Genomic DNA, 26,921 nt, shown 5'->3' on the forward strand with positions numbered 1-26,921 from the left:
AACACATCAGACACGTTGTGCACCAGCAGCCCATCGCGGGGCTGAGATCCACTTAACAACTCAAGAAGCCCCACCTGCACTCAGACTTGCGGGTGCCAACCATACGCGCTGTACCTCAGGAAGCAATATATTCTTTGGGGGCTGTTGACTTTGCTGACTTCCTGTGCATGTTGGGAGATAGGCTGAAATATCTGTCCTTGCGACGAGGGCAGGCTGCTGGGCCTGCTGCAGCACACCCTCAAGCTTCATGCACGTGGTTCTCATCACAAGGACAACAGCAAAACAAATGACTCATGTTAAACTGTAGAAAACTCCTTGTTTTAAAATATAGGCTCGTCTAGGGGGCAAGTTTTCCACTTCTGAATCCTGTCTGTAATTTATTCCATTCAAGCTTAACTTCTGAAGATAATGACTCACCGGCTAATTTATTGACATTCATTTTGAATATGTTGGCAGTAATTCACACACACAAATCACTCCAACAGCCAGCCATCTGTGTGGGGCTTTTTTTTAAAGATATTTGACCATTATTTCCAGAAAAACTTCATAATAATCTCTTAATTGCTCCATTATTAGACTATATCGAGCTGCATCTCTTTACTGAGAAGCACAGAATGGTAGGGGTTGGAAGGGGCCCTGTGGAGACCATTGAGACCAACCCCTGCTAAAGCGGATTCCCTACAGGAAGTTACACAGGAAGGTGTCCTGGCAGGTCTTGAATAGCCCCAGAGAAGGCATGAGCTCTATATTTTTTACATGACAGGCCAGTAGCTTTAACATGTCAGGTTGTTTGCATTACTCTTGTTTCCAAAACAACCATTTATAAATGAAAACGCATATGAGCAATCCTATCCTCCAACCTTGAATATTTTGGTATTAACAACGTTGGAGAAAACAACGAAATAATAAAGCCAGGAAGATGCTAAACACAACTGAGCCATTCTGAATGTTTAAGGCCATCAGAAAAACATTCCCCACTAAGGGTGCATCCTGAAGTATTCACATGCAGGTAGTTAGCCTGCATTACAAGTGTTACTGCAAAGAAAGCATATCAGCATATACGATTGGCTCTATTCACAGCTGTTATCTCCTCTCCTACTTTCCACTTCTGTAGTACCTTGCAGCTCGTCAGCTAAAGCCAGCTATAAACATGACAGTCATCTTTCTTATTTTAGCATATGCAAAACTGCATAGAGAAATCACTACGTCCATTCACAGAGGGAAATATCCAGGTGTGCCAGGAGCTGCTTAAGCAGAAATATTTGAGCATGCCTGTTCGCATCTGATGCGCTTCCAGAAACAGGTCTTAATTCATCAATTACTCTTCTAGGTGGATGAGCTTCAACAAATGAATGCTTCTTCTGCAAGTAACACAGTTGCACCATCCTTTTAAGCAAATATGGCATGTAAAAAAGGTATTATTAGGAACCAAGGTACACACCCAAAAACTTTCTCCAAAAGCTTGCTGGGAGACAGCCTAACAAAGGGGTTGTGGCATTTAGACTTCAGGTTTTGTTCCCTTAGGAAGTGCTTGGAAGGGTCTACAGTACACCACCACTGTCCTCAGTACATCAACTATTGCAGTGGGGTGGCCTTGGGCTGCAGGCAGCTGCCCACCCAGCTGTTTTCTGGCTGCCCCATGGGTCAAAATTAAGACCAAGAGATTGCTTAGCAGTTACCATCAGGGCAAAACAGACTTGGCTTGGGGATAATTAATTTAGTGCCAATTAAGATAAGTTTGGGCAGTGACTGAATTTCTCTTGTTCCAAGAGAAAAACATTTTTGCATTATGGCCTTTTACAGTTTGAATGGTTTTTATCTCACTTCTTTAATTATCTCAATCAAATCATATTATAAACCACTGCTTGATGTGATCAGCCCCTCAAGACAGCTGAAAAACTTCTATGTGCCATGAGTATCTCCTTTTCCAGTCAGACAAGATGGCTTCTTTCCATCTCCAACCCTCACTTTCAGATCCCACCTTGTGCATCTCCTCTGGTTTCATTTTGTCTGTTTTGTGCTTCTAAATTAAGTCAAATACTGCTTCTTTTTTTCCCCCCTTTGCAAAGAACATTTCTTGATGTTGTATGTTCTTGATGTTGATTCTATATCAATATCATGCCACGCTTCAGCCTCTATTGGGCTCGTACAGCTTTTTCAAGATACTACTTATTCACAAACCAGGTCTTGATAGAGATATCATGGCTTCTTTAGGACAAGGATACCAACATGCAGAAGCAATCCTCATTTGCATCTCATGTTCTTTTATTCTTAAAAAAAAAAGCACATTATATAAAGATCACAAGGAGTGTGCACTTTGAATTCTTCCCCAATACAGACCCTGTACGGAGTACCTGGGCACAGCACACATTCATGAGTCAGTTTAATAAATCCTGTTTTACATTTCAAAGGTTCAAGTTCAGGCTCTGCCTGTTTGCATGTCTGGAATGGTACGTTAAACTGCCCTCGAGGCCATGCTCGAGAAACGTTTATCACACTTCACAAAGAATTTCCAATAAAACACATTTTATCAATCACCAGCAAGTCATTTGGGTCTTAGCTCTCTCTCATCTTCTCAGAACGGAGAGTCTTTGCTGAATGTTCCAGCAGTGATGGGCAGTGCATTTTTTAATTAAAAAACTATTAAAAAACCCACAACCATAAAACAACACCAATAGAAAAGAGTGTAAAACCAGACCACCTCTAATAGAAATGCTTTTCAAAAGCAATCTAAAAATGAGAAGAATCCTAGACCATTATGATCCCAAGGGCTCAGTGCCATCTGTTTTAGCATTGAGTATCCTGAAAGAAATGGTTCTTCAAGAAACAGTAAATCACTGTGGCCAAAGCTCTGAGCACTTGTTCTTTGCACTTACACCAAAGCGTGGTGAAGTACTGCAGTCATTTTTCAACATCCTACATCGGAGAGAGGATGGGTTTTAATTGCACGGTGACTGAAATACAGAACAGAGGTGATGGACCAATTGGTTTTCTTTGGTCCTTCATAACATTAAAAATGCTTGTAATAAAAAATGATTTAAAATAACATTGTGTCCCATAACTGCAGAAGGAAAGGAAAAAATATGGCAATGATGAATTGCTCCTCTTCCTCTGAGTTCACACGAAGTAATAAAATATGGATCTTTATGACAAAAGTTAAGTTTCATGTGAAGAACAGTTCATAGGAGGGTTTAATGGCTCACAGCAACGATGGCAGAGCATGTAACATTACAGACGTGTCAGTTCACTGAATCAGTGTCCCAGTGCAGCTGAGGAAAGGGTTCTGCAAAGAGGCACAATAGTTTCTTCTCCTTGTTTGTGAGTTTCCATCTCATCATCATTTAATTCATCATCTGTACTACTGCAGATCAATTTGACATGGGTTATTAACATATCTGGCTCCTGTGCTCCAAGCCATATGTCCCCGATGTAAACAGAAGTCAGGAATACAGAAACAGCTGTGGAAGAATAAACAGAAAACAATCAGAACAGATGTGTTTCTAGTTCCACATAGCAGTAACAAAATAACCCACTTTATCTAGACAACTATATTTTAAAAGCTTCCTAACTGTTTTCTAGATGGAATATGTGCAAGTCATTCACTCATACAGAGCCAACTATCTTTCCCACAGTAAGGAAAGAGAACAGTTTCTTGTTAGCACACCCTGCCAACATCTTTAAATAAAAAGGTCTGGAATCTGACCTGTGCCTTTTGCAATCCAATGGGAACAATGAACAATATTTGGATCAGAACCCACGTGCATTTATTTGTTGCAGACTATTTTTCCCCTTGGAGTTACATTTTATGTACCTCACTCAAGTCCACTAAAATCCTAGAAGGGAAAGTTTCTTTCAGGGAGTGTGACTGTTGTATAACCAGAAACCCCTACAGCACAGCCGTACTCTGTCCTGCCAACCCACATGCCCATACCACCTGAGACACAGCTCTCACACTGTTCAAGCGATGAGCACCAATGGACACAGAACTCCAGTTCTGATGAATAAAAATACCCATGGTAAAAATAACCTATTGTCTATCACAACTCTGCCTTGTAACATGATTGAGAAAGAAGAGTCAAGTTACCCTTTTTGTTCACATCCTCTTCCGTCACTGCTGACTGGCACAATGTTTTTACAAGTTCATGACAACTGCTGTTAGTCAGGCCTTGAGCATCCATCAGGTGAAGCATGATTGAACTGAACAAACAGAGGTCTTTTAAGTGTTCCACTGCCCCACTGCTGGCTTCACAGACCCGACTGTACAACTTGAAGATGTTGTTCTTCAGGGTCTCATCCCTGAGCACCTGCTGCACCACCACTGGGTGCGGCAAGATGCAATTCTGCAGCCACCGCAGAGTTAACGAAACATTCTGCATATTGAGGCTGTGCTCAACCATGGACTTTACCAGCCATTTAGTTACTATGCAGGCAGATGCACAGGTCAGACTGACTGCTTCATCTCCAAGATCAGCAGATTTGAGGGGTTCCTCTGAATGTTTGGTAGGCAGCGCTGGGAAAGCAGGCTCCCAGTGGACAAATATGGCATGCAGATCCTCTCTGCATTTCTCCAGCTCAGAGGCATTCAGGTCTGCAACCATGCTGTCTTCTTCTGTCTTTCTCCTTTTCTGAGTGCGATGATGAGATGAGGTTTGGGATTTGCTCTTTTCTTTAATATTTTCTGTAAGAAGAAAAAACAAACATCTCAATAAACTCCAGGTCCTCCAAAGGACGTCTTTGTACTAAATTATTCAGGAGAGACTGGATCAGTCTGGATCAGACTGTTTCAGTTGCTAGAAGGATAAGCAGTAGCCTCATTTAACAGCCTATACAATTCAGGGCAAACAGGCCACAGTGACTCCCAAGACTGAAACATTCTTCTGAACTGGATCACCTAACTTTGAGGTGAACAATAATGCCAACAGCCCAAAGCTCTATGAAGTCATGGCAGCATTTCAGAGGTCTACAAGCTGCAGTTTTGCCAGTAAGGCTACATTATTAGCCTAGGGAAGCTATGGTGCCCCATCCCTGGAGGTGCTCAAGGCCAGGTTGGATGGGGCCTCAGGCAGCCTGAGCTGGTGGGTGGCAGCCCTGCCCTCACAGCAGGGATTGGGATGGATGGACCTCCCAGCCCAAACCATTCTGTGATTTTATTACCATTAACACCAGATCATGAGAAATTCACACACCGCAACTCTTCGTGCTAGTGGAGTCATAGCACACGCCAGCTCAAGGAAGGAGGCACCAGCATAGTTACACTGCTTTTTAACAATGCAGGCTAAAGGAGCAAAGCATGCCCTGCTCCAACATGCTGCATCTTGACTGAGTGTGGCTGATAAGTGTCGCATGTGAATTTTTCACATCCCAAGTGCACTAAATCTCCACCTATGTTTTATTTTAAAGCTCTTTCAGAAAATTGATTGCTTTAAGGCTTCCAGAATTCCAGAATTGTGTTAATATTAGAAATCACTACAATAAAGATCTGAAAATTGGCTTTCCATTTCCATTCCTCCTCCCCCAAGCTGCATCTGATTTGACTATAGTTATTAATACTTTCTAGGAAGCTTGCCTAACTTGCACGGTTAACATACAGCAACCCTAGAAATATTAATCTTCTTAAATACTGTTAGTACTTACTGAGCAGTTCTTTGATCTGGTATTTCTGAGCAAGATTCTGTACATCCTCTTGGAGCTGCAGGTCCTTTTCAATGATGCTCCACTTATGCAACAACAGCAGGATGTCTTTGTTTGAGAGAACACTGTCATTCACAGTGAATCGACTCATTTCTTTAAAGGCCTCCACAACAAGAGCACGATATCCCAGCACAGAACTGAATGTAGAGAAAAACTGCGCCAGCTTGGCTTGATCTAAATTAGCCCTATGAGAACAGAAACAGAAGTGCTGTGTATTTCTCTGCATGCGAATGAGTAAAATGCAATCATAAACACAGGTTTTCCTCCTTCCACTCTCCTCTTACAGTTCTCCACTTTGGTTTCTCAAGGTACCAGTATTAGCTTCATTCCCACTGAATCCCCAGAGCTTCACACCACTGGGGTCTGGCATACAGCTCAGGGAACACAGCCTTTGCCCTCCCAGCTGTAAGAGCCAAAGGCACACAGGGAAGAGGCCAGAGGTCGGGAACTTCATCTACACTTCTTTATTTTGCATGTATCACCAGGATTTTGATAAAATAAGCAGAGCTTCTCCAGCTTGTGGCAATACTGGTCTGCATGAAGAGCTGCGGGTGCTATTAGGAATCCAAACAGAACTGCTTATCTACCTGTTTGCTTACTGCTATCCCTATTGCAGCTGCTGTGTGTGGGCTCACTGAGTGTGCTGGGTCTGCAGAGATGGGACTGACACCTACTTAACACTGCTGTGTAGAATCCTGCATGACTATGACTTCTCTTTGTATAATTTGGTGGTTCAGATACAAAAAGAGCCCAACACTTTGGAGAGCATGAAAGACCCCTGCAACCAACAGCACAACTAAGTGCAGGAACTAACCCAGAAGTAAAAGGCAGCTTAAAACTAGCTAATTACTAAGGATGTAGAACTTGATGGTAACTATGCAACAGTTGTCATTTTGGTCCCAGTACATTTCAGCAGCCACATCTTCCTGAAAATCTCATTGAGGTTCAGGAGTTAACATTCAGACTGAAGGGGAGAAGAGCATTACAATCAGAGACAGAGCCATTCTCTCAGCCTTCACACATTTCAAACTGGACAGAGGACAATATGCAAAGTATGCAAAGTGATTGAAAAAGAAAAACAATGACAACAACAAACTTACCGAATGAGTTTAACTAAAGTGATCAAAACATACAGAAATTCATTTACAAGCTGAATAGGAAGAAGCTTCCTGTTCTCCTGGGGCTTTTTCTTGCTTTCTCTCTTGCTTCCTACATTTGTTAGCCACAGAGTATGGACTAAGGAAATGATCCTGTTTAGCAGCTTGTTTTCCAGAAACCTGAAAAACCAACAAACAAAGGAATAAATACCCATAGGGAAGACAGACTTTAACCAGAAACCAGTCTGTCTCCCAGAGAGGGCTGTATTCTGGTGCACACTGGGAGCAGCTACCTCACAGCCAGGACCTGTCAAGGCTGGAGGCCCACAAAGCCCCAGCAGTAGAGACCCAGTCTGCTGCGACTCCTCAGACAAGGGAAACGCCCAGCATCTCCTCCTGCCACACTACAGTTAGGGAACAGCAGTGCATTACAGCCCTCACACAAGGCTAATGATTGCTGACTTGCACCTTTCATTACAAAGCTTAGCCAGACAATCCATTCAGTTGCAGCCACTGCCACCATTTCCTTAAAGCAATTGCTGTTCAAGACATCTTGGGCCCTTAAATTCCTAAGGCTTCAAGCAACAACAGCAGTGCTTACAGCACAGTATCAGAAGCCACATTTATGAAGGAGAAAAAAATAAAAAGAAATAAAAAAGCAATCACATTTTTGCACAGAGGATGCAAGAAGAATACTCATCAAAAGGACAACCACCAAGTAACCATTGGGTGCCAGAGGCCAAATCCACACTCTTCCAAATATACTAGATTATATCAAAGAGAGGTAGCTGTCCCTAGTACCAGCTCTTGAGAACAGTATGCACTCCGCTGTTACCATCATGGTGTGTTCACTGGCTGTATTCAGGCTGATCACAGCACAGATGATCCTGACAACTGGCTTGAACCTGCCAGGATGATCTATACAAGAGAGACTGTGCACACACATGCATGTGTGCACACGTGCCTGGGAGAAGCAACTGGGCTGTTATAGTGAGCTCAGAATCAATATCACACAAGTACTTTGTCAGAGGTCCTACACCAGGGTGTGAGGTGTGGGTATTAGAGAGATTCAAGTACAAAAAATAACTTTTCTTTCTAAGGTTTTCAAAAACATGAAACTCTCCTCCTACTACAATTTGAAAGTGCCTTGATTTTGTTTTTAGATACACAGGGGAACACTTCAGAGCTCAACAAGTTCTGCCAGTACGGCCCTAGGTGCCAAATATCACAACCACAGACAAAGTCATTTCTATATCTGCCTTTGTTTTTATATTCAGTTGCATAATTATTTCCTGCATGTGGGACAGTAGAATTGTTCTCATTTCACCAGTACTTCCTTAGTTACCTTTTCTCTAAGATGTGCAGTATCCAGGTTAGGAGGCTGTGGTCTTGTATCAGTTCATAAGCAGCTCTGGTGACACAGGCAGCGTTTTGTAGCACCTCTAGAATGTGATTCTGAAACAGAAAATATAATTTGTTCTTTTACAAAATTAGAATATAGTCAACATCTAATTCCTGTCCATCTTTTGGAAGGATGTAATCAGCAATCTGACTGGTATCCAGAATCTAATCAACTTAAAATATATTCCCAAACAGCATGTGTTCAGGGAACAAAAGGTGTTCTCTTTCCAGTGTTTCATACACACAGACACTCATCTTCAAGGAAGCCCTCAGGAAACAAGACAGCTTTAACTCAGTCCAAGATTTTCATAGCTAAGTGAGATACTCTTAACAGAGCGGATTTCTCGGGGTGGATGATTATAATCCTAAGAGCTGTTGGCCTCTGAGCTTTCTTCTTCTTAATGCACTGTACAGATAACATGCTAGTTAGGGAATAAACAGACTTAACAGAACAAAAACCCTGACAGTATCAACAAAACTAAAGTCTGCAATGTTTTCCACAAAGCAGAAGAAATAAGACTGTGCAGTCAGACCGTCAGCTGATGAAAGTGAGTGAAGGGCCTCATCCAACCTGACCTGGAATACCTGCAGGAATGGGCACTCCCAGCTTCTTTAGGCAGCTGGTGCCACGTGGGCAGGGACCTCTTCTAATTTCAGGGTACCATGTCTGTGACTGGTTTAGACACAAGAATTTCCCTCTTCAACACATACAAAAATCAGCAATAAAAAAATTTAAGAGGGAAAGGGAAGAGTCAACCAATCCTGTTCTGCTTTGTATGTAAGATATTCAATATACACCATTTTATCTTCATTTATTTTTAAATTCTTACCTGAGAGCCTTCATCACACAAAGGACTGTTGAAAAAGGAAAGAATGACATGGAAAATCCTCTGGTAGTCATAGAGCTGATAGCAGTGTTTATCACGCAGCCCTTCCCCAAGAAGTCTGAGAACCCAATCACGTTCTATTTTGTGCTACAAGTCATGAAAAACAGCACCATTAGACATTTCAGAACAATAGCTGCTCATTAAGCACAACAAACCAGTCACCTGGGAACGCCAGCACAGTGCTCAACAGTTTCTTCTGGACTTCTCCACCTTCATCCCCATTACATTTAATCAATAACAACAGCCATCAAGAACAATTACTCCATAGCCCAAATATGCACTGACAACGGGACTTGTAAAGTTGCTATTTCTAAAACATCTCAATCAAACTCCAGTTTAAATTATTAAACTCAAACATGAATTGAATTAGCTGGGGCAGAACATTCTGCTTGTTGTGCTATACAGTACACAGAACAACTCATGACTTTGTAATCTGCTCTTATTAAAAAAAGGAAAAAGAAAGGCAGAAATAATACTTCCCATTCAAATATAACACAAAGCAATGATCTCTCTAATTAATTACCTCTGAAAGAATATTTGATTGCATTTTTATGTCTTTTTTCTATTCTTTTTGGAAGAATAAGTGGACATCTATGAAGGGATTCTTACATTACCTCAAAGTCAAAACTGTAGAAAAGCTGGAAAAACCCTGGTACTTTCCTCAGGTCCAAATACTGGTGTGACAGAAGGAATCTGTTGATCTTTGTATACATGTGCTCCTCTGTGAAGAGAAACAATGGCTGGTTATTGAGGAGGAGGACAATGTACCCAATATGCAACCACACAGAAAAAATAAATGGAACCAATATTTTCCAGTTTTTCAGCTAGCTGTCAAAACAGTGTGTTAACTACAGCAAGGAGAGCTTGTGCTCTAAGGCTGACTATATTGGTTGAGCTGGGCCGGATTACTTGGAGGGGAAATTCAAACTCAATTATTTTTTCCAGAGATGCTGAAGTTTGGTCAGGCATCATTCCACAGGGCAAACCAGGTATCCCCCAAGAGACTGCCTTCCAGGCATGTTCAGTCTAGTCCTATGCACATTCATAGTCACCTCACAACTCTGTGAGATCAGCTGTGCTCATGAAACAGGGAAATAATGTAAGAAAAATGCTACTGTGCAAACGAGAAGTAGGAGCGCATGTCACCTCAACGTTTCATGGACAAATGGTATTTAAAGGCCTGAATTTCGGGTGCAGTTACCCATGCAAACCTCCCAGAGAGCTCGTATGTGGCATATCAAACAAGGTGGGAGGACAGGAAACAATGAACCTATGTTAAAACATGACACTTTCAGACTAAGTGTTAGGAACAACTTCTTCCCCATTTAAGGACAGTGAGACAGTGGAACAGATTGCCCACAGGGGTTGTGCAGCCTCCCATCCTTGGAGGCAGTCTATGATTCAGTCTACAAGACTGGATGTTTCCAAAGGTAAAGCCCTGAGCAAAATTATCTGCCTCCAAGGTTGGCCCTGCCCCAGGCAGAGCATCTAGCTAAAGGTTTTGTGAGGTCCCTTGTAACCCTGAAGCTGTTTCTCCTTTGCAAAGATGACTTAATTGATTCAGTGTCTAAGGACAAAGGGTTACTCAGGCCAACTGACTGATCTGCTGAACAGGACGCACAGACTTTCACTTGTATAGTCCTTTAATGATCTTCACCCCAAATTACAAGGAGATAGAGTTGTAATCTTCAATGGATCACACTGGTTCTATTCATAACAAAATGTCACTTCCCAGTCTTTCAGTAAGGCAGTCTATGCAAGCACTTAAAGTTGTTCTCAAAGATACAGGAAAGCATACTTCATGGCTGCTGCCACTCTCACAGCTAACTCAGCCTCCAGCATCGACCAAAGACATTACTCCACACACACACCCACTATCTCCTCTTTAACATGCCAGAAACTCAACATGTGCAATAAATTACAGTACCTGGCTTCAGCATCTGTTGTGCCACACGAGCAATGTAGAGGGTTAGGGAGAAGGTAAACCTGAGGTTCTGCTGCCTGATTCCATTCTGCACAGCATCCATGAGATACAGCAACTGCAGCACAAGAACCCAGGGGAGATTAACCTTGAACTATCGCCCAAACAAATACAACAGCACAGTAGACGTACAGAAGTAAGGTTTTACAATATTCCAAAAGCAACTCCCCCCTTAGCATCTGTGACCTAAGCTGTCCAACCTGGCTAACTATCAACGGAGCTCAACCGTACCTGTTTCTGCTCTCGAAAGCGAGCTCCTTCCAGATGAGAACGAAAAGAAGCCAGGACAAAATACGCTGCTGCTCTCATGTTGGAATCATAGCTGCTAAGGGCAGCCACCGTTAGGCCCAAGGCGTTGACTTCAACAAACTTGTGACATGCCACTAAACATTCTGTGTGAGCACAGGAGAAAAAGAAAAACACCCAGCGCATCATACTCACGTGTCATAGAGTATATAACAGCACCACAATCCTTAATAGAACTTCCACTCATAAACACCCATTTCTAGATCTACTTCCACAAGCTCTTGTTTCATCATAGAGCCATATGCTGAAGGCTCCTTCAGCTAACAAAAGCATCCTGCAAATCACTCAGCAATAATTCTTTGTTAGCACTGAAATTAAGGTGGTTACTTATTTCTTTGAGACAGATATGAGTCTCTCTAGCAGACCACACAACGTGAGCAGTAAACTCTCTAAAGATATCTCATATCCCACTGTTTCAGGAAAACAAAGTGCAAGAAAGAAGAGGAGAGAAAATTCTCTTCCTCAGTATTGTCTGGGTGCTTGATAAGTCCATGTATGAAAGCAAGACTAGCACAGACAGCTGAAAGCCTACCTGCACCTAAAGAGTTTCCATTATACAATGGGTAAGAGAATAATATCTAAGTAAGTCATTAAACCACAACAGAAATATAGAAGAAAAATATAACATATATAAGAAAAATATATTATATATTAAATATATAAGAAAAATAACTGTGATCGTGAAAGCACAGGTGATTCTGCTGGTAAGGCATGTTCCTAGTGAAGTGCTAGGCTGTAACCCAGCAATGACCAGTAACCAGCCAAACAGAAAACACCCCTGAACCTACTGTTTATCTTCCATAGCATTTTGTCATCAAGATGCTGAGTTTCTTTTTTAGGGGCTGTGTGTTTTTGGCTTGTGCCATTTCTACTCACTGATGGCTGGCAATGACTTGATGTAAAACCTCCAGCTATCTCCTGTGCTATTTGTATTTAACAGTCACAAAGAGATTGATTAGGAAAACCACCTCTCACTGAAAACATGCAATAGTAATGTTTTCCATCCAGCTGACCTTGGAGAGTGCATTCAACAACTAACATCAAATAACAAGCTATTATTAAAAGAAAAGTTCTGTCTGTCTGACGTACAGTTTGTTTAAAGTACCTTGAGAATCCTGATGGAAAAGCTTTCCACAAGATGCCTATCAGAGCTAAACTTAGACAGAACTTGCTATCTGCCCAGCTCCAGACTCACTTTTCACCCACAGAGCATTACACACCGTGCAGTAAGTCTGTGTTTATAAATCCAGCAGTTATATAACATCTGTGCACAGGGCAGTGTGCAGCCGGTACAAAGAGCAAATAAATAAAGAATGAGGAATTCCAAAAGCAGCTGACATGGTTTAGGAGCACCACGGGACTCAAACGCACAAATCATTTGTGCCCTTTCCAATGCTTCTTTAGGAACAGGCTCACAAAATTGCAAAGAGCAGTTTGCAACTATACCTAAATACAAGATGAGGACATACAAAATAGAAACTGCACTGTAAGAGTTTAAGTGAACAAAGAAACCGAGTGCGACTTCAACGATAGGCGATTATCAACCTGCTAATTGCTTGTGATGTTGTTGTTATGAAAAACAAAGCCCCTTAGCTACACAGTGGTTAACCATAATCAGCATCGGGGAGGGAGCTGGTTAGGAAATTCCTTATGATCTATTGCCCACTTTGATCTAATTGCCCTCGACATAGGCAGCCTGCAAGTGAATAACAGCAGGGATGTGCATATGCAAAGCAGTCACATCAAAAAAATCTAAGTGAGGCTAAGAAAGCAGTTTTCAAGCACCATGTAGACCTTACTAAACTTTCCAAGGACACTGAAAACAGGCATAGTCACATCCACGATGGCCCCACACATCTGTCTGATGGACTGCAGCTGGGGCACTGTGTGTAGCACAGAAGGCACCACACCTCCGTTGCCTGTTCTGTAGGATACAGCCCTCTGTAGTCACCAGAAAACATACAGTCTTCCAGTGGGGAATATTCTCTACTGTTCTCTTTTATGCTTCTTTTATAACTGCATTGCCCTGTTTTCTGTGCTATACAGAAGAAAGTTCAAAAGGTAAGAAAATATAAATCTGTATCTAATTTTTAACTCTAGGCTGTTTTTAGTTCCAGTTTAAAAACCTCTCATCATTTTAAGCAGATCAGTCCCTCTACACAGGGTTAAACAGCTACATTTGAAAACGTTATGAGGGAATACTTAGTGTTCTGGAAAAGAACAGCTTGGTGCCTATGCTGCTACATAGTTCTAAGTACCTAAATCCCACTAGAAATACTGCACTATTTGGAAAAGTGCTTTAAAAAGACTTCAACAGCAATTATGCCTGGTTACCTTTTAAGCCACTCTGAAATTACACTGCAGTTCAGTAGGTGGTTAAACCATGTATATATTTCTCCTTTCCAAAGCGAGCCGTGTGATGTCTTTGAAGCATTAACCCTCAGACTTGAAATAACAGCACTACAGATGGAGCCACGCAGCTCCCACAGCAGAGTAAAATGAGACAAAACATCAAAGTGGGAACACTCAATTTACCTGGTCTGGTCAATTCACTGAAGAGCTGAAGCAGAAAACATGGATCATAGAAATCATTGAGATTCTTGACACCATCTCTATACAGTGACTCCTGCAACTCCTGAAACCGAATCCAAACCAAGATGATGTAAGGAACAGTGCTGATTTCCAGCTTGGTTTCAAACCGTCCCAACCATCTCATTCCAGTATACAGCAGCAATCCTAAATCTTGCTAATCTAACACAACTTGGGCCAAGGCACGCTTCAGTTTATACTTAGCTTTCACTAACTTGGTTTCCAAACTATCAGAAAAAGAGATATAGAACCATGTTAGCAAACTATCAAAGACAAAAAAAGCCCACTGTCAGTGGATACTTGGACAGCCAAATTTAACAGCTTTAAAAGTCAAGTTCTGATGACAGTTACACATGGCAATATACAATCACACCTACAGACAAGATGTGGTCCTACTGCAAAGCATTTGAAAACACAGTTCTTTCATTTCAGGCAAAAAAAGAAAGCAGAAACACATTCAGCAAAGTGCTCCTAACCAATTACTTCCCTCTTATGAATGTCAGTGTCTATCCTGATGTAAACAAATTGCAATATATTACACAAATGCAAAAAAGACTAAAGTGAAAGGCTCTTCTTCCATATCGCAAGAAGGGTAATTCAGCAGTCTAAACCACAGCACCTCAGATGGCAAAAGATGGCGATGCTGAGGGAAAGACAGAACTGTCTTCATCATCTTTTCTCGATCGAGCAGACACAGAATCTCCTCCATGCTTGGCTGCTGCCATAGTGACTTCCCCAGACTCTTGCAAGTCTTGTGATGCTCCACGGCAGCTGGACCCCACAGCAGGATTCTTAAACATTGTTAAAAGTAATGGCGTTAGTCAACAGGCTGATAGCACCAAGCAAAAAGTAATTACAGATGCTATAAATTAGTATTTAAATTTTCCCTTCACTTCTACTCATTATCCTGTGGGAACTTGAAACTAGAACTCGTTTCCCTGGCAACACCTTTTTCATCCATCCAAAAGCTTTTCAAATTCAGTCTGAGGGTGTCTCATTAACTATTTCCTAACCTGGTAATTCAAGTCAGAGCTTACATTCTCACAAAAGAGGCTTCTTTTAAGCTATAAATACAGGTAAGAATGATAGTAACTGCTTAAAGAGTGATGAAGACCTAGTCAGTGAAGGTTGTCTCAGCTGCAACTGATATTTCAAGCCAGCGTCACAGTGCTTCAATGAAACAACATTCTTACACCCCTCCTCTGAGTTGCCCCTGAAACCCCACTTACTGTGCTTAAAGTGCTACTGATATTGTTATTTCCCATGCAGGTACTGCCACCACCATGCCTCTCTGTCAGTGAAGCAATTGGTGGGATGGTGTTGGGCTCCTTATCACCCAGAACCTGAATGCCCCGTAACACAAACTGGGATCTGCTGGGTATTTACTTCTGAATGTGTTCTATATTCACTCAAACTCTTCAGTGCTGAGTAGCCAGTGTCTGGCCACCAATCCACTTCAGGATACATTATGAAATTCTTTCTCCTTTAAAAAAAAGACTATAAATATTTGGGGTCCTAATTGCCTCTGAGAAAGGTCTCCACTTAACACCCTCCCATCTGCAAACATTTTTGGTGAAAATTAATGCAGCATGCAGCTACTGCCACAGCCCTTGCTGTGGCTTGAAGCCACTTCAATTGCCTTCTAACAAGAACTTTCATTTATGGTCCCACATTATAGGCTGCAAAGATTATCTATAGTCTCAGACAAAGCTCAGGAAGGAAATTAGGCTTCTAATTAGGAGTCCAGTCCCTCTCCTCCTGCCTGAACTGAACTGGTACTCTTAGAGTCATTTGAGTTAGAAGGAACCTTTAGAGGCCATCTGGTCCAACCCCTGCTTCCACGAACAAGGACATCCACAGCTAGATCATATGCTCAGACTCCTGTCCAATCTGATCTCTAGCTATATGCACGTTAATACAAGAGGTTACACATCACTTCTTCACTGGCATCTTTCTCCCCTCTACAGCCAAGAGCCCTAACAGAACATCATGCATACAGGGGCAAGAGTACTGAAAAGGGCAAGGGTTATGCTGAGTAGCAAATGATGTATCTTAAGAGGAAGGAATCCTACACTAGCAACTAGTGTACTGGCCTCCTGATGACTGGGGCACTCACTAAATCAGAAAGCTAAACACTGACGCTGCAGATACCCACATACCAATCCCTCTGTCCCAAAGTCTGGCCAATATGAATTTTACCTTTCATCCATTTTTCCATTTTCATATGGAGAATGTTTCAAAAAGCAACATTCACCTCCAGGTTTGACCTTGCTCACTTATTACCTCAGTTAAAAATAAGACCCTGGAAAAATTCCAGTTGTGAGACTGCTTACTTGCATGCAATAGGTCAAATAAAGGAAGGAGATCAACTTACCTGGAACTTATAAGACTTTGGTTATTCTTCTCATATAACTGAAGCAGCAGCAGTATCTTCTGATCTAAAAAAAACAACACCAACAAAAATGAAAGCTAAAGTCAGTCATCTATGAAGATGAAAAACAGATTTAGTAAGGAGCTACCTTTCCCAGGCTGACATACCTACAGTACTCAATGTAGCCCCATAGGCACCCAGCAGCACAGCAAGGTGACTGCTCTCACAGACTGAAGGGTCGAGTTTCACAATTGTCAGCAGGATATCCACCAATGCCTCTGAAATAAATGCATGCAGGTTTAAATGGTTTATGACTACACCAAAGGACAACTATGAGACATTTAATTCAAGGCAAAAAAAAAGAGCATGTTTTGAAGGAGTTTAAAAAGCATCTCCAAGGTGAACTAACAGATGTTATCGTGAGGCAAGCTTCACAACATGGCATACCTCCCTGCTGAACTTTTCTATGGACATATATTTGTTACCTCAGGAAAAAAAAAAAATGAAGTGCCATACTCTACTCTGCCCTGCCACAGTTCCATCCTCTCTCAGGAAAGATTAAGGTAACAGGAGTTGCAAGGAGTAAAGACACACATCCCAACAACCTTCCCAAGGCACACCAGAACATGGAAGACCATGCTCTAGCTGCAGTAACTTATCAAAATGCTTCTATAGCATACACCTAAAGAGCTGCCTTCACTGCAGAGTCATTTAGCAAGCTACAAGAACTGTCCTGAGATGTACAAAAGTTATCCACCTTTATTTTATAACTAGCTGAGAAACAGATGAGGAAGTGATTAGGTTACTCAAAGTCAAGTCGGTTATCTGTAGCAGATTCAAGATCTGAATCCAGATCTCTCTGCTCCCAGTACCTGAAAACACACAGGCTATTTCCCCAATGTATCTACAGGAATATACCAAAACAATACAGATCATAAAGACATTGGTCTACATGAATGCACTTTTAACACCATGCTTCTTAATTACTGAAGTTAGCTCCAAACAACCCATCTTGCTGCTTTGCAGAAATACATTCAGACAGCAACATACATACAGAATCTATTACTTCTAAGGACCCAATTTGTATTATTCATGGAAGGACAGTGCAAGCTTTCATGAGGAGTATCCAATATACATGAGTAAATTAACATTCAGGATAGAGTTTGCAAAATCAACTTAATCTTCTGTACCAATCAATTCTAAAATGAGGGCCTCTGTCACATATCTCTAAAAGAACCTGTGCGCACTCCAGTGATCTTACTAACAAATTCACAGAAACCAAAAGGATCAATTCAAGATTTCAACAAGATTTTAAGAGGAAAAAAGTATAAACCTTCCTTACAGAGTTTCAGAAAAATGTGAGTGTTTAAAACTGGCAACCACCAAATGAATGTGAACGTCTGAATCCAAACAGTGGTAGGATTTAAAACTAAATGCTAATATTCTGGAATTGTTTAATAGCTCTGCAAATATGTGGGTGGATAGGTTCCTGGATGGATAGAACATAATGGGCGAAAGACAAGATTACTAAATATAGTTAAATGGAAGGAAGAAGAAGAAAATATACCTCTTGTCTGGATGTTTGTGCCATCTTCTTCTCTTGACCTCAGCATGGCTGACAAAAATAGAGAGTGGTGCGTGACCATCATGTGAAGTTTGGAGAGCTTGACTAATCTCTGACTAATTGAGGATTCTTTCTTGTATAAGAACTGAATAGCAGTGTTCAGGACCTTCAGAAATGCTTCATCTCTGTAGCGGTACCTTTGGAAGTAAAGATCACAAAACAGTCACGAAACATCTCTCCCTCAGCCATTTTGCTTTAATGCCTTTTATGCAATAACTGGTATCTTAATTATCAAAAGGAAAAAGGATTGGGACACAGTCACTTATAGCTGCAATGAATTTAACAAAGGATGAGAATTTCTCCTACTAACACTTCAGACAACAGCCCTTCATATTAATGCTTCTACCTCCACAGAAACTATGATTATCCTGAACTACAAACTTCCTTTGACTTCTTTTCCGTAAGTGGTTCACATTAGTGGTGAAAGATCTGATTTATTTTCATACTAATAGTATTTAAGAAATGCCTTAAATAAAAAGGAGCATAAATAGGCATGAGGCTTCTTTATGCCAGTCAAGAAACAGCCGGTCCAACTATCCAGTTAGCTGTATTAGTTATGCAGACTGGAGCCCAAAATCCCAGTGTTCAGACTTCAGTGAAAACAGCTCATCCTGAGAAGCAAAGAGCACCTTCAAATTTGAGTGAGTTCAAGGGAGACAGGATGTCCTGTACCCTGGAAACAAGGCCACATGAACTGAACAGCGTCTTTGGTGCACCACAGAGTTACTTACTTCAAACCTGCCTTCACAAGGCTGTACCAGTCATCTGGGTCCACTTCTTCAACCAGGCTCTGTGCGTGTAGTAAGCAGAAAGATTTATGTTTAGTACATAACATTTCTACAGACCACGACCAGCAATTTCTGTTCCATAGACACATTAAGAACACACAAGCCAAACATGTGAGACAATTAAAGGACAACAGGAAAGAAAACTCTTCGACACAATAATCCTACCCTCCTGATTCAAATGAAGCTGCAAGTATTGTTTTGTTGGGTCTGGGAATGAGGAAGCATGTGGGCTGTATGCAATTAAAAATCCAGCTGGTCTCTAGGTATCCAAAAAAATAACCAAAACAAAACAACCAACAACTATCTTTAAACTTGTGAGGTTCCCAGAGTTTGAAAGGACTGCAATGTTGGCAAGTCAAAGTAAGAGACTGTTACTCAGGTACTAGAAGATCTTCATGTACTTATAGGGTGCTTAACTAAGAAATGCACATGACAAAATGGGTATGACAGCTGGATGAGTTGGGTGTACAGTATGGTCTTTAATAAAAGACATCTTCCCTAGAGTACTATAGACCACAATATAAACAATCAGTTTTCAGAAGGCTCAGAACTGCATATGCCAGCAGTCCTGGCAATGCTAAGTGTTAACCTTGTCAGGCCTGCACAATGAAGATTAATGTTATGAGATGGTCCCTCAGGTCCTGCAAGACTGCAGTTCTGCATGATCAGGTCCTAAGAGAGGATCTCGTGAAAAGCCAGCATGAGGTCAAAGGCATCCACTGCCTGAAGAGACTTCCCATTTTTGTGTCCTGTATGGATTTGCTTACCCTACACAAGTAAAAAAAAAAAAGAACAAAAGCAAAACAGAGAGGGAATGATCCAGCAGGTGTATTTTGTGACCAAATTCAACTGGATTTCTGTCACCTACTTCTGAGGATGTGGCAGGTGGGCCTTGCCAGAAGTGTCTCTATGTTGTCACTTCTGTTTTTTAAGTCAAAACATCCATCAGCAACTTCTGAGTTTTAAATCTTGAACACCTCAAACACTGGTCTTCAAAGAGCACTGTTAGCAGAAACCTATCATCAACATCAACTCAAAACTGGTCCTCATTAAGGAGTGGAAGGACAAAAACTTTGAAAAAGCTATTAAAAGCCCTCAGAAGCCATAAGTTGTAAAACAAAAAAGTCCAACCTACATTTACCCAAGACACAAATATAAAAGCACAATAACACATATCCATACAGTCACGATCTTAGATGCTGGCAATGGACATTAAAAAGAAATCTCACCAGTAATTCTTCTAGCCTCAGTAGCACTGGCCTCTCCACATCTTGCTTGCTTTCATCTTTACTGCTGTTGTACATGACAACTAATCCCCTCATGCAGGCTGATAACAGACTTCTCCTCCAGGGATGCAGCTCTTCAGAGTCTTCAAGCACTCTAGAGATGGCATCTGCTACTGTCCAACTACAGAAATATATAATAAAAATGACACATCAAGCTTTGTGTGTAGCCTAAAGCTGTGTGGCTGCCAAGCTTAAAGTGACAGATTCTCTGAAGATGGCATTATTGTTCATAATGTTCCCATTCATGTGTATCTATCACAATGCTTTATGAGTCAAACTTCGACATAGAACAGGGAATCGGATCTGCCTACCTCTCATTATTTCCTGCTTTCTCAAGAGCAGCAGGGAGCTGGTCCATAAGCTTTCGCAGCCCTTTGCTCTGTGAAGATGGCAATAACTTTGAAAGAACTTGCAATTTCACAGTGACCTCAGGCGATGCTTCTGTGTCTTGAAATACACCGGAGAGCTCTTTCCACAGGGCCTTTCTCAGGACAGGTAGAACAGCTGAGACAACTGTAGAGAGAGAGCAGGGGGACATCAGTTTCACTACAAGTGTTAAGCAGCAACTGACCTAATAGAAAAATTCTAAGCCACTTCTCTAATTAAGCCCCAGCTTACTTAGTTTCTAACCATTATGCTACAGTCGCTGCTAAACTACTACAGAGGAGTGCACCCTGCATTGCTCCTTTACCATCATTAGGAAGTATTTAGTAAATGGTTTTCTGGTATATTTGCTATGCAGGTGAATTAGACATGGAAAATAACACAGACATCCTAAAGAGGGACAATTATGTGATAAAAAAACCTTGTCCTTGATTATGAGGAACAAGGAAATCCTTACCAGTTCTCTAACCATGGACTCAAGGGAATTGTACTCTCACATCAGCAGACAGCTAGCATGTACCTTATAAATCAAGTCAGCTTGCCAGCAGTTTCCTCTTCTAGCGTTCAAGCACAAAATCATCAGCTGAATTAGGTGCCAGAAGAAGGCTTAGTTCTTTTATCATCCTGTACTGATGATGTCTTTACACTACTTGAACTTCCCCTACGCAGAACCAGCTTCCCCCACCAACAGCTACAGTCAGCCACATTCCATTGTTATTCACATTTCTATGCAATAAGAGAAATAAATCTAACATGATCCTAACCGATCTGAATCCTAAATCAGTTTTGCTGGTTGAAAAAATGTTGTCAATTTAACACTGCTGTTGGTTTGGAAAGTTTTGGACTGTATACCAGTTTAGGAAGGCAGCAAATTCGAGATTTATTGTAGCACAACCTTTTCAACTCTTACATCTGTCGAAGCAGAAGATTAGATTCCAGAAAACCATATGGCAATAGCATTCCATTCAGTGTTCTATTGACATCCAAGAAAAAGTTTAACCTCCTATACTAGATGAGCACAAGGATAGATTTTCAAGTATGCTAAGTAGTAAGGGTTTCAGAAGAGAAAAATCAGGCATCAGCCACCATAGAAGTACTTCATAAAGGCTTCAGTCTAACATCCAAGCTTTATTACACTCCTTTACCTTTTATATTGCAAAGATACTTTAAAAAAAGCTTCATTAGAAGTTAATAAGAGAAGTTTTATGAGCTCTACTTATTGAGCAGAGGATCCATGATTTTCAGACCATAGAATTTGGCCTTCTCAATCAAAACAGGGATCAGTTGTGGCTTTACCTGTGGAAGGTCGGGTGAAATCATACTGGTCTCTGCATTGCAAATACACATTAATGAGTGGAAGAAATCTCTCTGTGTTTTTCCTGAGGCGCTTTTCAATGGAACAGCTTAGGCACCACAGCTCAAACTGCAGCAGGTGAGTCCTACAGTGCTTAATCAGCATGCTCACAATGGCAAGGGAGGTTTCTGACCCTTGGTTAAGGCAGTAAACTTGCACCTCCACACTGACCGCATGTGCAAATACTGGCTCACTTTGGAGAGCCTGAAGGAAAACCTTCTCCAGATCTTCACTGGCTGATGCTGACATCAATATCCCCAAAGCTTTAATGTGCTCTGTGGACAGCAGTTCTCCTTGTTGGGGAAGTCTTTGGTAGCTGTCTGTGAGGAGCTGGACCAAAATTTGTCCATACAGGCTCAGCTGTTTCCCTTTTTTAGGGGATTTTTCAGATTTTTGAGAAGTCAAGCTCATCTCAGGAAGTCGCAGCATGGTTAAAGTGATCTCTTTCAGCTGAGCCGCAGACATGTATGCATGCAGCTCCTGAAGAGCCTCTAGCTGATGAGACCTCTTGGGAGAGACCTGGCTTCCTCCTTTTCCAACAGCCCGTAGCTCTTTCAAGACACTTTCTATGATAGCTTCAAAATACTTCAATAACACATGGATCCGATTCATGCTCTGCAACATCGGGGCACTTGTCTTCAGCAGCTGGAGCACACCGGAATTGACACGAGCTGACAGAAGCTTCACAGTGACAGGGTTTAAACTGTGCTGGGGAAGAGAACGTTGTTCTAAAGCCAGGAACCAACTCTCCAGTGTCGGATGTTTGAAAATCAACACTAACATATCTTCTAGGGTCTGTAACAAATAGTTGTAACAGTATCACTGAATGGATAATTACAGATTGGAAAAAAAATAATTTATCTTCCAGAAAATGTTTATTACAATCACTGGACATGAAATTGGCTATTAACCCATCAGAGAATAAAAAATTAACAGGTTATAAGCATATTATTACCATTCTTTCAATATCTATGACATGGGAGACACCAAGCGTTTTCCACAACAAAGCACATTTTCAAGGGGAATTTCTATATTCTTGGATTCTTCAATGTAATTCCATTCTAACCTGCAGTAATCCACAGAATAAGTGAAAGGAGAGAAGAAATTTACTCCTCTGAGTATCTAATTTTGATAACTAGCCTCAACACGTGCTCTGGAAAATAGAATTGCCCCTGCAAAGCTGAGCATTTCCTGTCATGACCTCTCCTCACCCCATTCCAGCTCAGGGGTGGGACTGTGGATGCTGCAGCTTGTTTGCATCTCTAGACAGCAGTTTCAAAACTACTGAACTACATACTCAAAGTGCCTTCTCCCAGATGCAAACAGCATCTCTCTGCATCAACCTGCTGCCATGTAGCACACTTTAGTCCTGAATGCAATCCCAGAAATCCTCATGACTTCCCAAATAACAGTGCTCACAAAGCCTGATGCTAGCTATTTTCCCTGTGCTCTATCATAGTTAACCAATTCCATGCTTTGGTGAATTGCTGATATCAACAAAATCTGTGCTCAACAATCATTCACTTCTCAGACAAATTCCTTTACAAAGGGCTTCAACAGAAAACTAACAGATATTTCCCTATTCTTTAGAATAACTCAAAACAAAGTTCATTACCAGGTAAACTTCTGGGCTGTGTATCAGGGGATTCTGTACCTTGTCATTTAGAGACTCCTCTGTAATCAGAGACTCTTCATCCATAAAGAGATCCGATTCAGTCTGATGCTTTTCTTGTTTCTGCCGATTATCCAACTCTATCTGATTTCCCCGGCACAACAAGCTGTTCAGCAGGTCCACAAAGAGGTCAACAAGGCGAGGACCTTCAGTTTTACTAAGCTGTGAAAACACAGACACTTTGAAAGCTGAGAAGAGAGGAGGATGGGGACAGAAAGATAATTATTCAACAGTAGCAGAGTCAGTTAGGAACTTCCAGGATTACAACCTTTTGAGGGGAGGAAATCACTCCTCACTGTAGAAATCTGGTTCAAAGAAAAGCCTCAGGGTGCCAAACAAATATCTTTTAGATTTTCACCTACGGTGTCACTTCCAATGTAATACATGCCAATAAATTGCACTCTCCAGAAAGGCTTCCTTACCAGAGACCCACAAGCCAGCTTAAAATCTGGAGTTTATTTGCTCTGCACACAGATCAGTAAGGCAACCCATGCAAAAGAAATAAAAGCCTCCTCAACAATTAGAAGGTTAGGATTTGTTTACAAATTATCTGCAAGTTCGTCTGGTGCTCTCAGCCTCAGTGAGAGCCGAGTGTGTGAAAAAGGTGCAGAACTGGAGCCTAAAGGTTTAACAGCCAAATCATTTGTATTTGCAGCACGAAAATAAAACAAACCCACAATGCCATCACATCACCACTCTTACACTGCCAAAGTTCTCCACTGTGGATTTCAGGTACAGCAATACATGCTTCACTCCTAACAAAAGTTGTTCAGATGGGAGCTGGCAAACCAGGTCTCTCAGTTTTGTCTGGATATCATCTTCCAGTAAGGTACTGCTTCCTCTTGCATAGGCATTCTTTAGCAAAGCTGTAAACACAGAATCCAGGGCTACAGCAGGTTCTTTACACTTCTCTTTGCGTTTTTTAAACTGTTTAAAAGAAAAAGAAAAAAATAACCAAAACATAAGAGAAAATTAAAGATTAGTATCACCTAAAGTTTCTTTAGCTACCTACATGTGCTATCCTGGACTGACATTTCAGGGACACACCTCTGCAGTCCTGCCATCACACATCTAAGTCAAAGGATTTCCCAAGGGGTACCTGCACACGGTCACTGCTGGGCTAACAAAAACACAGCATCCCCCAGCATGGCTGGTCCATGCATTCCAAACCCATACCTGAGTGAACTCCAGACACTGTAGTAACAGCTCCTCTGGCCTGCATCGCTAACATAATGCTACACTGTGCCTGGTGAGGAATTGTAGTCTTTGGTGACTGGGCAGGACTCGTGTGCTCTGGCTTCATTACCCAACCACAGCAGAAACCTCTCTGGTTGTTAGAGAAATGCCCTTAAAAACATTTGTGTCCCTTGATGAGCTCAAGAAGGAAGACATAAGCTGAACATATATCTACTTTCTGAAAGAAATGTAACTTTCATACACTGTCAGCTGTTTAGTAACAATGATTCAAGCATTGAAGTGAATTCAGGTATAGCATACCACAGGTTCCTGAGCTTGCTGAGGTATCCAGAGATTATAATACTGGTTAAATTGGTAGAGCTGAGGATACTTAGAAACTTTCAGTGATTGCAGATCTTTATCATAGAGCTGGAACATCAAGCAGAGGGCAAGGGCATCTCTCTGAGAGTGTAGAAGATCAGTGAAAACACCAACAAGGTAGTCTACGATGTGTGCTCCTAGAAAACCAAAATAAAAATGATACTTCTGTTGATAAAATTTGCATAAGCATGCACACCGAGGCAACCCCTCCAGGGTTAGGAGAGAGGGACAGAAGTATCCCACATAAGCTTTAATTGCCTCTCTTGAGCGAGGAACACCATGGATGCACCTCCTTCTGCACACAACAGTAGTAATAAAATGTCCTGCGGAGCTCACCAAGTCTTCCACTCTCCAGATAAAAACAAACAAACATTTTGTACCTGTTTCATTTTCAGTCTGAAGCAGCAGTTTATTCCTGGCTTCTAATGCAGCAGGGACAACAGCACTGAATGGAAATGTTTGAATAACAGTGTCTTCATTTAAAGTGAACCCAATTTCTTCATCTAAGCCATCACTGCCGTCAACTAGGACATCTACCATATCAAGAACATCTGTTGAGAGCAGAAAAAGTATACATAAGATTCAGACTAACTAGAAATCAAAGGAAGTACAATTCAACACTCCAAGGATGTGAGGCAGTTTCTGAATTCCCAGAGCAGAAAAATGGATGAAAACCCATTTGTCCAGCAAAAGTCACTCTTACAGTGTACTTAGTTTCACAGTTTGTCTTTCAACACAGCTGACAGAAAGAAGGAAAGAGGAGAGAAGAGATGCATCACCTGTTGCTACCATGATGGCATGACCATCACAGTGACAGGAAACATACATGAAAGCAGAAAGGAAGCAGCTACTGACACATCAGAAGAACAGCACAGGCAGCCCTTGAAGAGCTTTTCAGTTTTGTACAGATAGAGTATCTACGTCACAAAAGACTCAAAAGACAGCTTTAACATATGAAGAATAGTGTCACCATGTACAGAAACTGATATTAAGTCTCTCTAATGCAGCCAACTCAAGACATCGTATCAATCTGGTGCTGAGGGCTGAATGACCTCAATTATCTTATATTTATGTACTGCAAATTCCTATACACAGACTGTTACAAGCAGAATAGCTAGCACATGACAAGTCATCTAGTGTCCACCTGCAGAATTCTCATTGTGCCAGCAATAGGACTGTGACTGGTCCCAGAAAGCAGGAGCAGCAAAATTCCATCCGCGAGCTTGTTAGTAAGGTTCCCTGCACAGCCCAACCCCTTAACTCCTGGATGAATGGAGACAAGCAGCCTCATGGGAAGAAACATTAATACATTCAGTTAGAAAATGCTGGAGCAGGATCCTGATGAGAGACTTTAAATACTGCTGAAACAGCTGAACTGATCAGAAATTACTTCTTTGGGCAAAGAGGCAACTTCATAACTCAAAGTTCTACTTTTGATACCAGCCACAGCTGGAAGGCTGAATCCTGCAGATCATTAACTTACGCAGGACTTCTACAGTCAGTCTTTAGTTTGCCTGATTAAGACTAAAAGATCAAAACCGAAGTCTTGGAGTACTCTGTAACGGAAAGAATCACCACGTACCATCAATGTGAGAGATGGGGATGCTGACATTATCAGAGTCCTGTTTAAACATGTTAACTTGGAGCATACTTGCTTCCTGAACAAGGTCTGCTGCTTTATCTGTATATGGATAAGGATTTGTCACCAGTTTCAACAGGATCTGTTAATAAAGAGAGAGAAATGTAAGCACACAGGCTAAGTACACAGAAATGATGTCTTGTTAAAAAAAACTGAGCTAAAAATGCTTGAAAGGTCAATTCCCATGTGCTTCTGCAGGAATCTGCCTGTGATTACCACTGTACGTGGGACACTGTGCCTGATGAAAAAAAAAATGGCTGCTGCAATTTTGCAATCAAAGTACCACAGTCTGAG

General features: G+C 41.4%; 1 protein-coding gene across 1 annotated transcript in view; it reads right to left on the reverse strand.

Annotated features, from left to right (window-relative positions):
• Positions 1 to 2,244: 2,244 nt before the first annotated feature.
• The window catches only part of URB1 (URB1 ribosome biogenesis homolog), a 45,241-nt gene continuing 20,564 nt past the window's right edge, over positions 2,245 to 26,921 (reverse strand). Inside the window, exons 17-39 of the mRNA XM_003640479.6 lie at positions 26,571 to 26,709; positions 25,369 to 25,539; positions 24,929 to 25,125; positions 24,134 to 24,358; positions 23,414 to 23,593; positions 21,702 to 22,554; positions 20,333 to 20,534; positions 19,965 to 20,142; positions 18,679 to 18,737; positions 17,891 to 18,084; positions 16,491 to 16,601; positions 16,327 to 16,390; positions 14,572 to 14,743; positions 13,899 to 13,998; positions 11,289 to 11,449; positions 11,004 to 11,115; positions 9,691 to 9,797; positions 9,020 to 9,163; positions 8,134 to 8,243; positions 6,792 to 6,968; positions 5,635 to 5,876; positions 4,085 to 4,678; positions 2,245 to 3,458 (exon numbers count right to left, since the gene is read on the reverse strand). Coding sequence (XP_003640527.2) covers positions 3,253 to 3,458; positions 4,085 to 4,678; positions 5,635 to 5,876; positions 6,792 to 6,968; positions 8,134 to 8,243; positions 9,020 to 9,163; positions 9,691 to 9,797; positions 11,004 to 11,115; positions 11,289 to 11,449; positions 13,899 to 13,998; positions 14,572 to 14,743; positions 16,327 to 16,390; positions 16,491 to 16,601; positions 17,891 to 18,084; positions 18,679 to 18,737; positions 19,965 to 20,142; positions 20,333 to 20,534; positions 21,702 to 22,554; positions 23,414 to 23,593; positions 24,134 to 24,358; positions 24,929 to 25,125; positions 25,369 to 25,539; positions 26,571 to 26,709 — 4,698 coding nt within the window. The 3' untranslated portion in view covers positions 2,245 to 3,252. The remainder of the gene's footprint in view (positions 3,459 to 4,084; positions 4,679 to 5,634; positions 5,877 to 6,791; positions 6,969 to 8,133; positions 8,244 to 9,019; positions 9,164 to 9,690; positions 9,798 to 11,003; positions 11,116 to 11,288; positions 11,450 to 13,898; positions 13,999 to 14,571; positions 14,744 to 16,326; positions 16,391 to 16,490; positions 16,602 to 17,890; positions 18,085 to 18,678; positions 18,738 to 19,964; positions 20,143 to 20,332; positions 20,535 to 21,701; positions 22,555 to 23,413; positions 23,594 to 24,133; positions 24,359 to 24,928; positions 25,126 to 25,368; positions 25,540 to 26,570; positions 26,710 to 26,921) is intronic.

Source organism: Gallus gallus, chromosome 1, assembly GCF_016699485.2.
Source record: "Gallus gallus isolate bGalGal1 chromosome 1, bGalGal1.mat.broiler.GRCg7b, whole genome shotgun sequence".
Taxonomy (NCBI): domain Eukaryota; kingdom Metazoa; phylum Chordata; class Aves; order Galliformes; family Phasianidae; genus Gallus; species Gallus gallus.